This window comes from Equus asinus, chromosome 2 (assembly GCF_041296235.1).
Source record: "Equus asinus isolate D_3611 breed Donkey chromosome 2, EquAss-T2T_v2, whole genome shotgun sequence".
NCBI lineage: Eukaryota > Metazoa > Chordata > Mammalia > Perissodactyla > Equidae > Equus > Equus asinus.
The window spans coordinates 57,675,458-57,692,112 of NC_091791.1; the positions used below are offsets into that span (position 1 = coordinate 57,675,458).

At 37.1% G+C, this 16,655-nt stretch overlaps 1 protein-coding gene and 1 non-coding gene across 5 annotated transcripts in view; both read left to right on the forward strand.

Moving 5' to 3' along the window:
• The window catches only part of TET1 (tet methylcytosine dioxygenase 1), a 120,181-nt gene that overhangs the window by 83,053 nt on the left and 20,473 nt on the right, over window positions 1–16,655 (forward strand). For all 4 annotated transcript variants that reach the window (XM_070488939.1, XM_014862781.3, XM_070488953.1 and 1 more), the window contains one exon: window positions 15,343–15,554. In XM_070488939.1, the coding sequence (XP_070345040.1) occupies window positions 15,343–15,554 (212 nt within the window). The remainder of the gene's footprint in view (window positions 1–15,342; window positions 15,555–16,655) is intronic.
• LOC123283649 (small nucleolar RNA SNORA11) lies at window positions 9,292–9,421 on the forward strand. The gene has a single exon (XR_006524325.1). It is a non-coding gene; the product is annotated as a small nucleolar RNA SNORA11 (small nucleolar RNA).

The window sequence follows — 16,655 nt, forward strand, 5'->3', positions numbered from 1 at the left end:
TCTTCCAAAAGTATTGCTGTGGTATTCATTGTTCGCTCTTTTCTCGGACATGGGAAACTTTGAGTATTAGAACTAATAGTCTGCTAAAGTTGTCCAACCCAAACTTGAACTTTCGATAGAGATTAAATGAAGAGTGAAAGGATTAGGTCTGTCTATAGTCTACATAGTTTTTAGGACCTCACAAGCAGATTATTTTGAATGACACTAGGGCAATTAAGTCTTATATATGGATGCTTTATGCAGGAATGAAGTAAAAGAAGGGCGGGGGAGGAAATGGAGACCATTCATTTTAACCAAGGAATCTAATAAACATTCAGCCAGTGGAGTGCATTGCTCCAAATTTACTTTTCATCTTGCATGGTGAAAATTTGTCATGTATTTAATATTAAACATAAATCTAGATCAAACATTGTGTGATTTTATGTACATTTTTTCTCTCTGTGTGCAGTCTTACGTTTGTTAATAGTGGTTGAATTCTATCCTATTTTCATTGTGCTGCACTGGCCTCCTTTTCTTGAACGAGAAGTTTATTGCTGCTGTTTTTAATGGTCACACACAAAAAAGCTTAACAGCAAATTCTGACTGGGCAGCACCACTTTCTGAGCCGTTCTATTATTGTCTTGAAATGTTTCTTGGCCAGGTGGTCATTAGCACCCCGCCCCCATAATTGTTAGCCTTTGGCAGGTGTTTCTGACTCTTCTCTGCTGTCACTTTGGATCCTGTCAGGGACTGGTTGTCTTGTTCTTCTGTCAATTTTGGTGGAAAGGGGGATGGAGTTTCTCAGATGCGCTAGGCTCTAGAAACCCCCTATACGACTGCCCTCCCCGCGCCCCATTATGTCTTTGGCGTGATGGTGGGAGGAGGGAGAAGGATTTAAACAACAGGCTGCGGAGGGGCTGGCCTGGTGACATAGTGGTTAAGTTCATGTGCTATGCTTCAGCTGCTGGGGTTGGCATTTTCAGATCCTGGGCATGGACCTACACACCGTTCATCAAGCCGTGCTTTGGCTGCATCCCACATACAAAACAGAGGGAGATTGGCACAGATATTAGCTCAGTGACAATCTTCCTCAAGCACAATGAGGAAGATTGGCAACAGATGTTACTTCAGGGCCAGTCTTCCTCACTAGAAAAAGAGAAAAACCAGGTTGCCTGGATAGCTCCAGTGCCTGACCAATTCATACCAGACACCAGTTCCTGGGTTCCTCTCTGTAGGACAGTTTATTAATCAGTAGGATAGGTGTGGCAGTGAATAGATACAAGTGAATGTTTTATTGCCTCCTATGGTCTGATGTGACCAGAATTTTGGAATGAGGTGTCAACTAAGCTGAAGTATCCAAAAGTTTTCATACCATCTCGCCTGGATTTATATAATCTTCAAAAACTTTACTTTTTTGGTTCCTTTGTTCCACAGTTCTGCCTAATATTTGCCTTGGTTGTCTTTGGGCTGTGTCCTAGTGCTGGCTATTTCTGTGCCTAAGTTAGGCACCTCTTGTATATTACCATGTCCGCCTACTAATGGGAGTGGGTGGGGCCCTGGGCAGCTTGACTGGTGTCTGCAGTATCTTGCTAATGTGAGAAACCATTCTATGCTTCAGGGATCAAAATTAGTTTTTGTTCGTTTATGCACTTAAAGAGTTCATTTTTTACGGGAATTTTTTATTCAACTATAATATACACAAAGAAAAGTAGGCAAGTCATAAGTGGACAGCCCAGTGAGGTCTTAGAAAGTGAACACACCCATGTAACCACCACCCAGATCAAAAAATAAATTCTTACCAACACTCCAGAACATCCCCCGCCACTTATGTACCAAGTCTTTACCTCCCTCCAAAGGTTGAAATTCGTTTTGTTATAATACATAGGTAGCTTTAAATGATCTTAATCGATGGGTGACTTTTTTTTTTGGTTGGCCACCATCATTTTCTGTTGAAAATTTAACTCTGCTTTGTCTCTCCCATGATGATTGATAAACTCAAAAGTAATCTCTCTTTGGTTATATGCCGCACACTTGGTCTGAATGTTGCTTCTGGTTGTGATTCTGTCTGGTCCACATCTTGTGGAGCTGATATAGGACCCTGGTAACTATGGCATCATTACAACTAAGGTTGTATTACAAGGACTTTTTTTTTTTTAATAATATAGTTCTGTAATGTTTATACAATTATTAAATTTAAATTTTAATTTAACTTGAGTTAAAATTAAATTAAAAATTAAATCAAACTGAAGTATCCAAGCTGAAAGTTAAAGCCCTATATTAAATCAAAATTAAATGTTAAATACCTGTTACTTTCAAATTTACAAAATCTATCTTAATTTTACCCTCTGAGGTAATGATGTTTAGCAGTTTTAGGTATACCCAAACCAAGAGTTAGCGTGTTAGAACTTTCAATCAAAAGTGATGGACAACCACGGAAGCATGTTAAGTAGAAGAGTGACGAGGTCAATATTTTTTGTGGTAAAAACTAATTATTCTACAAATTACTAAATTTCAAGAAAGTTTGATTAAATAAACATGCGACTGTTTTGGAGCAGAATCTGCTCAAGAGCATTTGCTCCTCCTGGCAGACTGAAATGGAATAGATAGTGCCATTCTTCGTGGGTGGTTTGGACCCAACATTAGAAAGTATACAGAAGGCATCCAAGAACCTGCTTAATGTAAAAAGGCTGAACAAAGATAAATTCTTGCAAATTCTTAATTTATAATACTTGGGTTAACAAATCTTTTCATTGTTGTTAAAATTTTTTTTTTTAAAGATTGGCACCTGGACTAACAACTGTTGCCAATCTTCCTCTTTTTTTTTTTTTTAAGGATTGACACCTGGGCTAACAACTGTTGGCAATCTTTTTTTTTTTTTTTCTTTTCTGCTTTAGCTCCCCAACCCTGCCCTGTACACAGTTGTATATCTTAGTTGCAGGTCCTGCTAGTTGTGGGATGTGGGACGCTGCCTCAATGTGGCCTGATGAGCGGTGCCATGTTCGCGCCCAGGATCCGAACCCTGGGCTGCTGCAGCGGAGTGCGGGAACTTAACCACTCGGCCACAGAGGTGGCCCCTAAAATTTAAATAATCTTATGGTGAAATCTATTTTGTTATTGTAAACCTAATAAGTAAAAATTGATATCTTGATTGAACTTGCATTTTAATGAGTAAAGTTGGTTTTCTTTGTATATTTATTAACCATTTGTATTTCTTCCATGAATTCACTCTTCATAACCATTTTTTTGTTTAGGTTAGCTTTTACTTTTGTAAAGAAGACTTCCATGATATAGTCTGCCTTTGTCTAATACTGGATTTTCTTTTGACCTTTGTGCTTGTCTGTTATCTTTGTACAGAAGCTTGAAATTCTTAGCAGGTTAAATCTATGTCACTTCCTATATTTCTTCAGAGGTTTTTCATCCTAATAAGGAAGGCTTTCCCATCCTAATATTATAAAAATAGTGTTTCCCCAAGTTTTTATAATTTTAGGTATAAATCCAGTAGTTAATTTGAAATATTTTTCATTGATTTAAAATTCCACTCCATTTTCCACATGTCCATTTTTGTTGAAATTGTTCATTAACCCATTAGAGTAGAATGTTGCTAGGCTAGAACTACATTTTTTTGCTGTAGCTTTAAAGAAAAATTTTATTATTAATTAATTAATTAATTAATTTTTTTGAGGAAGACTAGCCCTGAGCTAACATCTGCTGCCAATCCTCCTCTTTTTGCTGAGGAAGACTGGCCCTAAGCTAACATCCATGCCCATCTTCCTCTACTTTATATGCGGGACACCTACCACAGCATGGCTTTTGTCAAGCGGTGCCATGTCCGCGCCCGGGATCCGAACCAATGAGCCCCGGGCCACCAAATCAGAACGTGAGCACTTAACCGATGCGCCACCGGGCTGGCCCCTAAGGCAAAAATTTTAAATTTAGAACGACAATTCCCTCTTGTTTGTTTAAAACATCTTTTCCTTTTTTTTTTATTGAGTTCATGATAGTCTACATCATTGTGAAATTTCAGTTGTACGTATTCCTTGTCTGTCACCACAGAAGTGCTCCTTCACCCCCTGTGCCCAAGCCCCACCCCCCTTCCCTTGGTAACCATTGAACTCTTTTCTTTTCTTTTCTTTTTTTAAAGATTGACACCTGAGCTAACAACTGTTGCCAATCTTCCTTTTTTTCTTTTCCTGCTTTTTCTCCCCAAATCCCCCCAATACATAGTTATATATTTTAATTGTGGATCCTTCTAGTTGTGGCATGTGGGACGCCGCCTCAGCGTGGCTTGATGAGTGGTGCCATGTCCAGGCCCAGGATCCGAACCAGCAAAACCCTGGGCCGCTGAAGCAGAGGACGTGAACTTAACCACTCAGCCATGGGGCCGGCCCCTGAACTCTTTTCTTTGTCCATGTGTTTGTTTATATTCCACATATGAGTGAAATCATCTGGTGTTTGTCTTTCTCAGTCTGGCTTATTTTTGCTTAGCGTAATTTCCTCCAGCTCCATCCATGTGGTTGCAAATGGGATGATTTTGTCTTTTTTTATGGCTGACTAGTATTCCATTGTGTATATATACCACATCTTCTTTATCCAATCATCACATGATGGGCACTTGGATTGTTTCCATGTCTTGACTATTGTGAATAGTGCTGCAATGAACATAGGGGTACATATGTTACTTTAGATTGTTGAAAAAAATCTTTTTCTTGATTTGATATTCGTTTACTCTTCAATATGAACCTCAGAAACAAGCTAATTATGTAGAATGGGGTATATGCTGCTGGCTAGAATCAATATCTTTTAAACATGTCTAGCCTTTCATCTAGGAACACTATTATGTTCCTCCAACTGTGCTTTCTTCTATATCTTTCTTTTCATATTTTTTATAGTTTTATTGTGTCTTTTACATCTTTCTTTTTTTAACAGCTTTGTTGAGATGTTATTTACATGCACTTTCCTTAAGATAATCCTTACTGCTATGTTTAAATTCAAGCTTTAAACCAAATTTCTATTTAGTTATTGCTGGTATATATTAAAGCTGTTGAGTCTTCGATATTTATAAGGAACCACCTGTTTTACTCTCTTTAAAAATTTAGTCGATCTTTCTTTGATTCTCTTGAATTTTCTAGAGAAACTATTATGTCTTTAAAAAAATAGTTGTCTTCCAATTTTAATACCACTTATTTATTTTTTAATCACATTGTCTTTTGGATCTAAATTCTCACCTTTCCTCCTAGTATTCAAAAACAATAGTTTGATTAGCCTTTCCATGGTTCAGATATCTGCAGGTAGCAGCAAACATCAAAGTAGTAATTCTGATCCAACAAACAAAATGCTGTGTTTCCAAAGGAACAATTAGAAAGTCTATATACCAGCAGGGGAAATTAGTGATTACAGTGGAAAAATAATGAAATGCCAGTGTAGTATTCATTGGCACTATGAATCGTTTGTTTTGAACAAACAAAACAAGAATGTATATACATCTAAGGTTCTCCTCTGATTTTTGGAAGTGGGGGTATTCAAACGCTGTTTAAATACTTCGTTTTTCTATTGCCTACATAAATATAATATAACTAGAAGCCAAATTTGCCTGATGTAGTAGAAACCTCTCTTGGTCTTTGAGTTTTTTCTTTCCATGCCCTAAGAATATAAAAATACTGTTACCCACAGTTGCCTCCTTATAAATTGCATTAGTAACTTTGTTTCTCAGAACAATCTTCTCTTCTCTCTCCACCAGTTTTTATATCCTTAGTAATGAGTGGCCTTAAAGCACTCTAGACTGCCAGAGGTTATTTAGAATATCCCAAGTTATCACTCTTGATCCTGGTCTCACTTGCCTTAAGAACTCCCCATGGGGAATTTCAGTAGGTTATTCCATCCAGAACAGGTTATCAGAAATAGTTTAGGATGTACTTTTCAGAACTATTCATAAACAGGCTGTTGAAGGAGAATAATTTATAACCCAGGATAAAGAGACTGTCACAGAATTGCTAGAAAATCTTTTCCTAATGATCATCAGACTGATCTGTCTTCTATCTTCAATTTTTCTCTGAAAGTCCTATTGTAACAGTCACCAATACCGCAACTGCCCAAGAGAAGTTTAGGTCCTGATACCCTTTCCTCAGCAGTTGAAATTATTGGTTACACTACCTCTTCTGGAAAGTCCATTTTTTTCCTTGGCTTCTGTAACACAACTTTCCCCCATCGCTCCTCAGCTCTTCAGTTAGCCTGTCTGTAATATGCCTTCCTAGGTGAGCTTATTCATGGTCACACCTTGAGCAGTCACCAATGTGCTAGTTACTGTGAAACCCTACCATTTGCCTGCTTGAGAATGGCACACAGAGGGAGCAGGGAGGAAAACAAGAATAACGTTTGGAGATGTGAGGATCCGGGAGGGGCTCTGGGGAGATCTTGACCTTTGAGCTACATCTTAAAAACAGAGCAAGCATTATCTTTATGTCAGAGATCCCAGAAATAGAACCAACTGTGTATAATAATTAAAGAAGTAGAATTTTATAATCACAGAAGCCATCTTGTCAACTGTTCATACAATTGGCCGAAATTCTTCCTTAAGTAGCATCCTTGCTTCATGAAGCTTATTTTCCAAAAACCTTAGAATTACCTTTGTACTGTCTGTTCTCTGGTGGCAAACTCTTGTTTCAGTCCCTTAAGAAGGGTCTCCTCTGTGAAGCCTTGCCACTCTCTCCAAACAAGGAGTCTGGTCCTACTTTGTACCGTTATTCATACAAACCCATCACAAATTTCTTATATTTTCCCCCAACAAAATTACAATAGAAAAATGCATTGCTAATATTTTCCCCATTACTGTACATTCAATTTAGTGTTTGTGTCATTTCACTTAGAGTATGACTTAATCAGCTTCCCAGGGGATTACAAACAATTTGTGGCATATCATAATTAGAAAAAATGTCTCCTTGCCAACTTGACAGTATTTTGGGCTTGGCTACTAATTACTTTATCAAAATTCAATTCTTATTAATGTACATTAATTCATTTCAGATGTTAGCTAAGCCTTAATATACACTGAATATTTGTTGTCCTGCAGATTGAGTTTAACTGAAGAGAGAGACTTTTTCTTTTTAAAATTTCCCCATTGTTCATTCCTCAGGTTATGCAAGGACTTACTCTTTGCTCTTCTTACATTGTTTCTGACAGTGGCCTGTTTCTTAAATCTCTGGAGTTGGTACTTTCCATCCAGAGATCTGCCTGGAGCTGGTCTCCTGAGCTGTGACCCCACCGATCCAGTGAGGCTTCCATTACTGAGGGCCATGAGCACTTGAGTCCCAAGCTTGCACTGAGAATAAAATACATTGTGTCCCAAAACTTGGCCAAGTTTTAGTCAATCATGTTTTCTTTCGCCCTTTATTTTTTTTAAATTAGCAAGTTATAATTAACATGGAATGAAATACACTGTTAGCAAGTACACAGTTGGATCAGTTTTGACAAATAAGGGTGTCATTGGCTAACACTGATGGTTCTTGGGCTCTGCTTTCCGTATATTTGTTAAATATCTCATGTTAAGTTTCACTGGAACTCATCACCTGATTGTTTTATTCCATCCCCATGGGACAATTATTACCCATGAATTTTGAAGTGTTGTCTTACTTCTGCACAAAATAGAAGACTTTTCTACAAACAGATTTGCTGCTTCTCCTCAAATTGGCGCTGAAACCAGGCTCTTTTGAAACTTTTTGCTCATTAATTATCAGCTACTTTCAAACTTGAAAGAATAAGATCTTCATTTCTCTGAATTTGGTTGCAGCCGTATTTTTTTCCCCTCATATTTGCTTGTTGTTTATTTCTCTAGAAATTATAGGAGGGAGATATGACTAGATATCACCTTAATATCTACCCAGAACTCTTCTGTTCAAATAATTTTAATGATAGATTGAGTGAAAATAGCAGAAAGCAGTATTTAAATGTTGCAAGAAATGTAGAAATATTAAGAATGATAGCGATACAATGGACTTAAAAATTTTTTTGAGTAGAGATTTTAATCAGAACAGTTATGTCTAAAACCTTAATTAATGACAATGACTTATTTTCTGTTGTTGAAATCCAGCCTCATTTTCTCTGTGATTTGGAGTATTAGAGTGTAGTGGACACAGGAATAAATATTAAGTAGTTTCTCAGCATCATCTCTAAATTTATGAGTGTCCTGTCTTCAGTTAACAGTACATGGATATGTTGGAATAGCCAAAACAATCTTGAGAAAAAAGAATAAAGTTGGAGGACTCACACTGCTCAATTTTAAAATGTATTACAGTGGGCCGGCCCCATGGCCGAGTGGTTAAGTTCAAGCGCTCTGCTTCAGCGGGCCAGGGTTTCACCAGTGCAGATCCCGGGCGTGGACATGGCAACACTCATCAGGCCATGCTGAGGCGGCATCCCACATGGCACAACCAGAGGCACTCACAACCAGAATATACAACTATGTACTAGGGTCTTTGGGGAGAAGAAGAAAAAAAAAGGATTTGCAACAGATGTTAGCTCAGGTGCCAATCTTTAAAAAAATTAAATTAAATTAAAATGTACTACAAAGCTACAGTAATCAAGAAAGTGTAGCTCTTGCATAAGACTAGATATACAGATCATTGGAATAGAACTGTGTGTCAAGAAATAAGCCCTCACACTTATGTGTGGTCAATTGATTTTCAACAAGAATTCTAAGACTATTCCTGGGGGAAAGAATAGTCTATTCAGCAAAAGGTGCTGGGACAACTGGGTAGCAACATACAAAAGAGTGAAACTGGACCCCTACCACATACAAAAATTAATTCAAAATGGATCATTGATCCAAATATCAGAGTTAAAACTATGAAATTGTTAAACAAAAACATAGCTGTAAATCTTCGTGAGTTTGGATTACACATTTTTTTTCTTAGATAAAACACAAGCACAAAAGAAAAAAAGATAAATTGGACTTCATCAAAATTTAAAGCTTTTGCTTCAAAAGGCTCTATCAAGAAAGGTTAGAGAGGGGCTGGCCCCATGGCCGAGTGGTTAAGTTCATGCATTCCACTGCGGTGGCCCAGGGTTTTGCCGGTTCAGATCCTGGGTGCAGACATGGCACCGCTCATCAGGCCACGCTGAGGCAGCATCCAACATGCCACAACTAGATGGACCCACAACTAAGAATATACAACTATGTACCGGGGGACTTTGGGGAGAAAAAGGAAAAAAAAAAATCTTTAAAGAAGAAAGATTAGAGAAAGCCAAGAAAGGGAGAAAATACTTGCTAATCAAATATCTGTTAAGGGGCTTATATGTGGAATATAAAAAGAACTCATAGGGGTGTGCTCAGAGCAGGGGGCCTGAAGAAATGACTCCTCTGTTTAAAACACACCCAACAGGAATCTGGGTTCATTGTGACAAGGGTCACAAATCTTGTGGCCTCCCTATGAACAAATGCCCTACACATAGAAAAAAAAAAACTCCTCTATTTTAATAATAAAAGGACAATCCAAACTGAAAATTGACAGTGTATTTGAATAGACCTTTTCCAGACAAGATATACAGATGACCAATAAGCACATGAAATTATGTGCAACATTATTAGTCATTAGGAAAACGCAAATCAAAATCAGAGTGAGATACCACTTTACACTAGGATGGCTAAAACCAAAAGGATAGACAATAGCAAGTATTGACAAGGATGTAGAGAAATTAGAATCCTGTACATTCCTAGAGGGAATGTAAAATGTTTCCTCTGCTTTGGAAGACAGTCTGGTAGTTCCCTAAAAGGATAAACATAGTTATCATACAACAAAGCAATTCCACTCCTAGGTATATACCTAAGAGAAATGAAAACATGTCTACCCAGAAACTTGTTACATGAATGTTCATAGCAGCATCAATCATAGCAAAAGTGGAAACAATCCCAATGGTAATCAACCAAAGAAAGGCTAAACATACAGTGGTATGTCCACGCACTGGAATTTTATTTGGCAATAAAATGGAATGAAGTTACTGATAAGTGCTACAAATATAAATTAACATTATGCTGAGTAAAAGAAGCCAGACACAAAAGGCCGCATGTTATAGGATTCCATTTGTATGAAATGTCCCAAATAAGCAAAATACATGAGAGGTGGAAATATATAAAATACAAAATACATAAAAGATAGAAAGGTGGGTTAGTGAGTGATGGGAGCTGAGAAGAAGGAGAAATGTGGCATGACGGCTAATAATAGGATTTTCTTTTGGGCAATGAAAATATTTTAAAATCATACAGTGGTAATGGTAGGCCATATCTGTGACTGAATTGCGTATGTTAAAAGAATGAATTTTATGATATTTAAATTCTATTTCAGTAAAGCTGATATCAAAAGACAAAAGCATTGTATTTGTGAAAACCATTTGTTTTTCATTCCAGCATTATTCAATTTGGGGTATGTTTTTAGCACAGATACTAAAAGAATGTCTGTATGATTTTTCATAGGATATAACAACCTCATAATATGTAATATAAATTATTAGAATAATATTTAAAAACGACAGGACATTAGTCATGAATATTACTCACACAAGTTTGGGTACACCATTTACCATCTAAAGTGACTGCCATGTGGCCCCAGGTTCAACAGCTTACAAATTAATGCATCCTTCCAGTTACAAAATAATGTGATTCTTGACACAAGTTTTAAAATTTGGAATATTTGTACCATTTAAAATCTGTTTCTGAAATAAGAGTTTACCTCTTATTAATAGTGTAACTTGTAGTTTGTGAAATGTTCATAAAATGCAACCACATTGGGTTTTTGTGGTTTTCAACCATTCATTCAACAAATATTTGATGAGAACCTCCCATGAACTGAGTTCTGTGCTCAGGAGCCAAGTTTGCAGTAATAAAGCAAGAGACATAATATAGTGGCTAAACTTAGATCCTTGCTCTGTGCTACTATAGAAAGGTTAAGAAACTTGCTAAAATGTCCTGAGCCAGTAAATGACTAACCAATTTCTATTTTTTGTTCTTGGTATAGATTAAGGTGTACTTTTTGTTTAACTATAACATATGTGCAGAAGACTACAGAAATCCTAAGCTGGCAAAATTTTTCTATAGGGAACACACTCGTAACCAGCATCCAATATTAGTAGCACCTCAGTATCACCCTTGTTTTTTTTTTTTTGGTGAGGAGGATTAGCCTTGATCTAACATCTGTGCCAGTATTCCTCTATTTTGTATGTGGGTCACTGCCACAGCATGCCTTGAAAGGTGGTATAGGTCCACACCCCAGATCCGGGCCACAAACCCTGGCTGCCAAAGCAGAGCATGCTGGACCTAACCACTGTGCTGTGAGGCTGGCCCAGTAGCACTCTTCTTACCCCCTTTCAGTCACTAGCTACCCCCAAAAGTAACTGCTCTCCTGCCTTGTAACATTACAGACTAATCTTGCCTGATTTGAAATTTATATAAATGCAGTCTTACAGTATATATTCTTTTATTTTCTTTTTCATTTTAGACATCCTACTGGATGTGTAGTACTTTTTTTTAAGACCTTTTCCTGTTTTTTTTTTCACTTTAAAATAACAGTAATATAAAGTTTACCATGTTAACCTTTTTTTTTTTTTTGAGGAAGATTAGCCCTGAGCTAACTGCTGCCAACCCTCTTTTCGCTGAGGAAGACTGGCCCTGAGCTAACATCTGTGCCCATCTTCCTCTACTTTCTATGTGGGATGCCTACCACAGCATGGCATGCCAAGTGGTGACATGTCCGTACCCAAGATCCCAACCAGCGAACCATGGGCCACCGAAGCGGAACGTGCACACTTAACCGCTGTGCCACTGGGCTGGCCCCCCCATCTTAACCCTTTTTAAGTGTACAGTTCAATAATGTTACATATTTTCACATTGCTGTGAAACACATCTCCAGAACTTTTTTTTCTTGCACATCTTTAACTCTATACCCATTAAATATCTCCTCATTTTCCCATCTCCCCAGCCCCTGGTAACTACCATTCTACTTAAGTTTCTAGAATTTGACTACTTTAGGCACGTTGTATAAGTGGAATCATTCTCTTTTTGAGATTAGCCTATTTTACTTAGCATGTGTCCTCAAGGTTCATCCATGTTGTAGCATATGGCAAGATTTTCTTCCTTTTTAAGGCTGCATAATATTCCCTTGTGTGTATTTGTCACATTTTGTTTATCCATTCATATGTCAGTGGACATTTGGATTGCTTCCACATCTTGGCTATTGTGAATAGTGATGCTGTGAATGTGGATCTGCAAATATCTGTTCAAGATCCTGCTTTCAATTCTTTTGCATAAGTATGTATTCAGAATTGAGATTGCTGGATCATATGGTAGCTCTATTTTTAATGTTTTGAGGAACTTGTGTACTATTTTCCATAGCAGTTGCACCATTTTATAACCCCACCAACATTTGTAGTGTTTAAAATTATTTTTTACTTTGCTAGATGACTAATAATGTTGAGCATATTTTCATATGCTCATCATCTGTTTAGATACTCCCTTGTGTTGAGCCTATTCAGGTTTTTTTTGGCCAACTTTCTGTTGTGTTTTTATTACTTATTTGCAGAAGTTCTTTATATATTTTGGGTAAGAATATTTTGCCAATTCTATGTATTGCAAATATTTCTCCCACTGTATTCTTGCCTTTAAGTACTTTCTTAATGTTTTGCTGGTTAACGTTTTTGATGAATAGAGTTCTTAATTTTAATATAATCCAACTTAACTTTTTCTCTTATAATTATTAAACTTGGTAATCTACTTTAAACAGTATTACCAGCTCTGAGGTCATGAAGATGTTTTCTTCTGAAAACTTATTATTTTATCTTTCATGTTTATATCTACAATACAACTCAAATTACTTGTATGAAGTAGGAATCAGGATTCATTTTTTTTCCATATGGATATCTACACAGTACCATTTATTGAAAAGACTACTTTTTGCATTGCACTGCAATGTCAACTTTGTCACAAGTCAGGTGACCATATTCATATGGATCTGCACTGTCTATTCTATTTCATTGATCTCTTTTTTGTTGTTGTTGTTGTTGTTTTTTGAGAAAGATTAGCCCTGAGCTAACTGCTGCCAATCCTCCTCTTTTTTTCCGAGGAAGACTGGCCCTGAGCTAAGATCCGTGCCCATCCTCCTCCCCTTTATACGTGGGATGCCTACCACAGCATAGCGTACCAAGCAGTGCCATGTCTGTACCCGGGATCCGAACCGGCAAACCCCGGGCCGCCAAAGTGAAACGTGCGCCCTTAACTGCTGCACCACCGGGCCAGCCCCCTCATTGATCTCTTTATTATTGCGCCAATACTAGACTATTCTTAATCACTATAGCTTTCCAATAGATCTTGATATCTGGTAAATCACTTTCTCTGTCTTTATTCCTTTTCTTGCCTCTTCTTGTTCCTTTGTGTTTCCATATAAACTTTGGTTCAAGTCTGTCAATTTCCACCTAAAAGAACACAAACTCTGCTAGGATTTTGATTGGGATTGCATCAAATCTAGAAATCAATTGGGAAAATTGACATCATTATAATAGTGACTATTCTGTGAACATGATATCTTTCTCCATTTATTTAGGTCTTCTTTAATTTCTGTCAATAATGTTTTTATGGTTTTCAGAGGTCTTACACGGGTTTAATACTTGTCTTACTGCATTTAGACTGCTGTGAGAAAATACCAGACTCGCTGACTTATTAACAAAAGAAATTTTTTTCTCCCAGTTCTGAAGTTTGGAAATCTGAGATCAGGGTGCCAGCATGGTCAGGTGGGGGCCCTGTTTTCTTGTGTCTTCACTTGGTAGAAGAGACTAGCAAGCTCTATGGGGTCTCTTATAAAAACATTAATCCAAATCAATTGTACTTCCCCACTGTGAACGAATCATCTCCCAAAGGCCCCACCTGCTAATACCATCGCATTGGGATTTAGAATTTAATCTATGAATTTTGGGTGGACACAAATATCCATGTCTTAGCAATGCTTAAGCAGCTTTTTGAACCTGGAACTGAATTTAGAGACTCATCATGCTTAATTTTCTATTGTTCCCTGAAGGAAATTTGGAAAATCTGGAAAAACAAATACTATGAATAAACAGCATTTTAACATTTCCCATACAAAAACTGGATCAATACAACTCTGTTGTTGGTTTGACAACTTGGACATTATCTTGCATAACTTTACTTGATACAATATATATCATTTTGTATTTGAGCTTATTTGAAAGCAAAATGTATTCTTATTTGGCTGTAAAAGGACATGTAAATATAGAAAAAGATTTTAATATAAATAATTGTGTTTAGGGGGAAGGTCCTAAAGCCAACTCTACTCAAGGGATGCCTGGGTAGCAATGAGTGTTAACCATCTGGAGTGACTGAAGAAAGTGATATTGGGTAACTAACATCTTAAGAAGTTTCGTCTCAAGTTTATGTAATTATTGTAGCATCAAAAATGGAACATTAATTATGCTATTGGTTGCTCCATTTTGGTCACAGGGGTGGGCAGTTTTATCATTTACTAATTATGTACTGATTAATGTGGTCAGGCTCTCTGCTTTGTAAATTTGTGATACATGGAAGGAGTTTTAAACAGAGTTGGATAGTTTTATGTGGTATCAACGGTTTTATGTAATTTTTAAAATAAATACCAGGACCACTGTGCAATATTTTAAATACTTTTGAAGACTTTTTAGCACTCTATCCGTATGATTCAGTATAAGATAAATGGATAAATATTCAAAATTAATTGTTGTGTTTTGCATTCACCATGTCAGCTGGACCACCTTAATCTTAGGATAAAGTGGGTATGAGAAATCCTGTGATAGCATGGAAAAATCACAGGAATTGCAGGAATATTGCTTTATATATTAATTATTCTCTGTAGTAAAACCATTTGCCCAAGGAAAAGATCCATAACTTTCCTCAGATGCTAAATTTCAGTGCTCAAGTTTATTTTGAATGTTGGGAGTCCTTGGTTATTTCCATGTAGCTGGATTTGTCCTATTGTGACATTTGTTGAAGGGCAGAGCAGTTAGCTAGGCTCTTTTCCACGAGATCCTCTGTTGTCTATTTTGCAATGCTGTCTCAACAGTGAAATTAAACACAGACTACTTTTACAAATAATAAGCACATACCACAGATTTCTGTTCAGCCTGTTGTTTCTTGGTCAAGTAAACTGGGATACTCTGTGATGAGTTGTGTGAAGGCAGCTAGTCTGACATATGAAGGTCCTATAGGCTTCAACCCTTTGAGAAATAATAATTTTTTAAAAAGTAAAATGGAATGATACAGAGCTTTAAAAGCAATATCCATTGCATTTGACTTTAGGTTTCTTGTTTTCCATAAATGAATGCATTCTGCTTTTGCAGGTTTTAAGAAGAAGCAGTGATGAGGAGAAAGTTCTTTGTCTGGTTCGGCAGCGTACAGGCCACCACTGTCCCACTGCCGTGATGGTGGTGCTCATCATGGTATGGGATGGCATTCCTCTCCCGATGGCTGACAGATTGTACACGGAGCTTACTGAAAATCTAAAGTCATACAATGGTCATCCCACAGACCGAAGATGCACTCTCAATGAAAAGTAATCAGATCTGTTTTGTACTGCTTTGCTGTTCCGACTTCTATTATATAATATTAAATTGTTGATTTTTAACTGCCAACAACTACATATATTATATGGTGAACAGGATTTTAGGTATTGTGCAACTAAAAAGCATGAACATTTCTTTAAAGAGAGATTTGACTTCATGGTGAGTTAGGACCATCCTAGCATATTTTCCTTTAGGATGTTCGTTTTTTGCTTGTTTGATGCTTGATCCCACTCACCCCTAGAGTCTAGAGCAAAGGGATTTTTCTGTAAGGGAAAAGCTCCTACACAGGGAATTGTAGCATTTTGCATTCATCTAGCAATGTAAGAGAATATCTGTTTTTCTGTGGTTTTGCCAGTGAATATGTTGTCAAACTTGAGCTTTTGCCTAATTAGCGATAAATGGCATCATTTTACTTTTGATTTGCATTTTTCATATTAAGAGTGAGAGTATTTTTTCATATGCTTATGAGCCATTTGCTATTCTTTTTTGGTTTTTCGTCAGCCATCTGTTAATTATTCTAGCCCATATTTTTAAAAGATTGTTCACCTTTTTTTACCTTATATATTGGGGCTGTTAACCCTTTGTGATATAATTTCTAAATGCTTTTGACAGTTTGATATTTATCTTTTTACTTTTGCTATGTCATCTTTGCAAAAGTTTTCTTTTTTAATGTAATTAATTATATCTATCTTCCCACTTATTTGTGTCTGGGTTTTGAGTAGTATTTAAGAACATTTTCTCTCCTGCAAGTTATAGAGTAATTCACCTGTGTTTTCTTTTAGTACTTGTTGAAATTGTAAATTTTTGAAAACAGAAATCTCTGATGTATTTAAAATTTATGCTTGTCAGGGGCCGGCCTGGTGACGGCTGGTGACACATCGGTTAAGTTCGCACGTTCCACTTGTCGGTGGCCTGGGGTTTGTGGGTTCGGATCCTGGGTGCGGACATGGCACTGCATGGCTTTTGCCATGCTTTGCTAGGCTTCCCACATATAAAGTAGAGGAAGATTGGCATGAATGTTAGCTCAGGGCCAGTCTTCCTCAGCAAAAAGAGGAGGATTGACAGTAGTTAGTTCAGGGCTAATCTTCCTT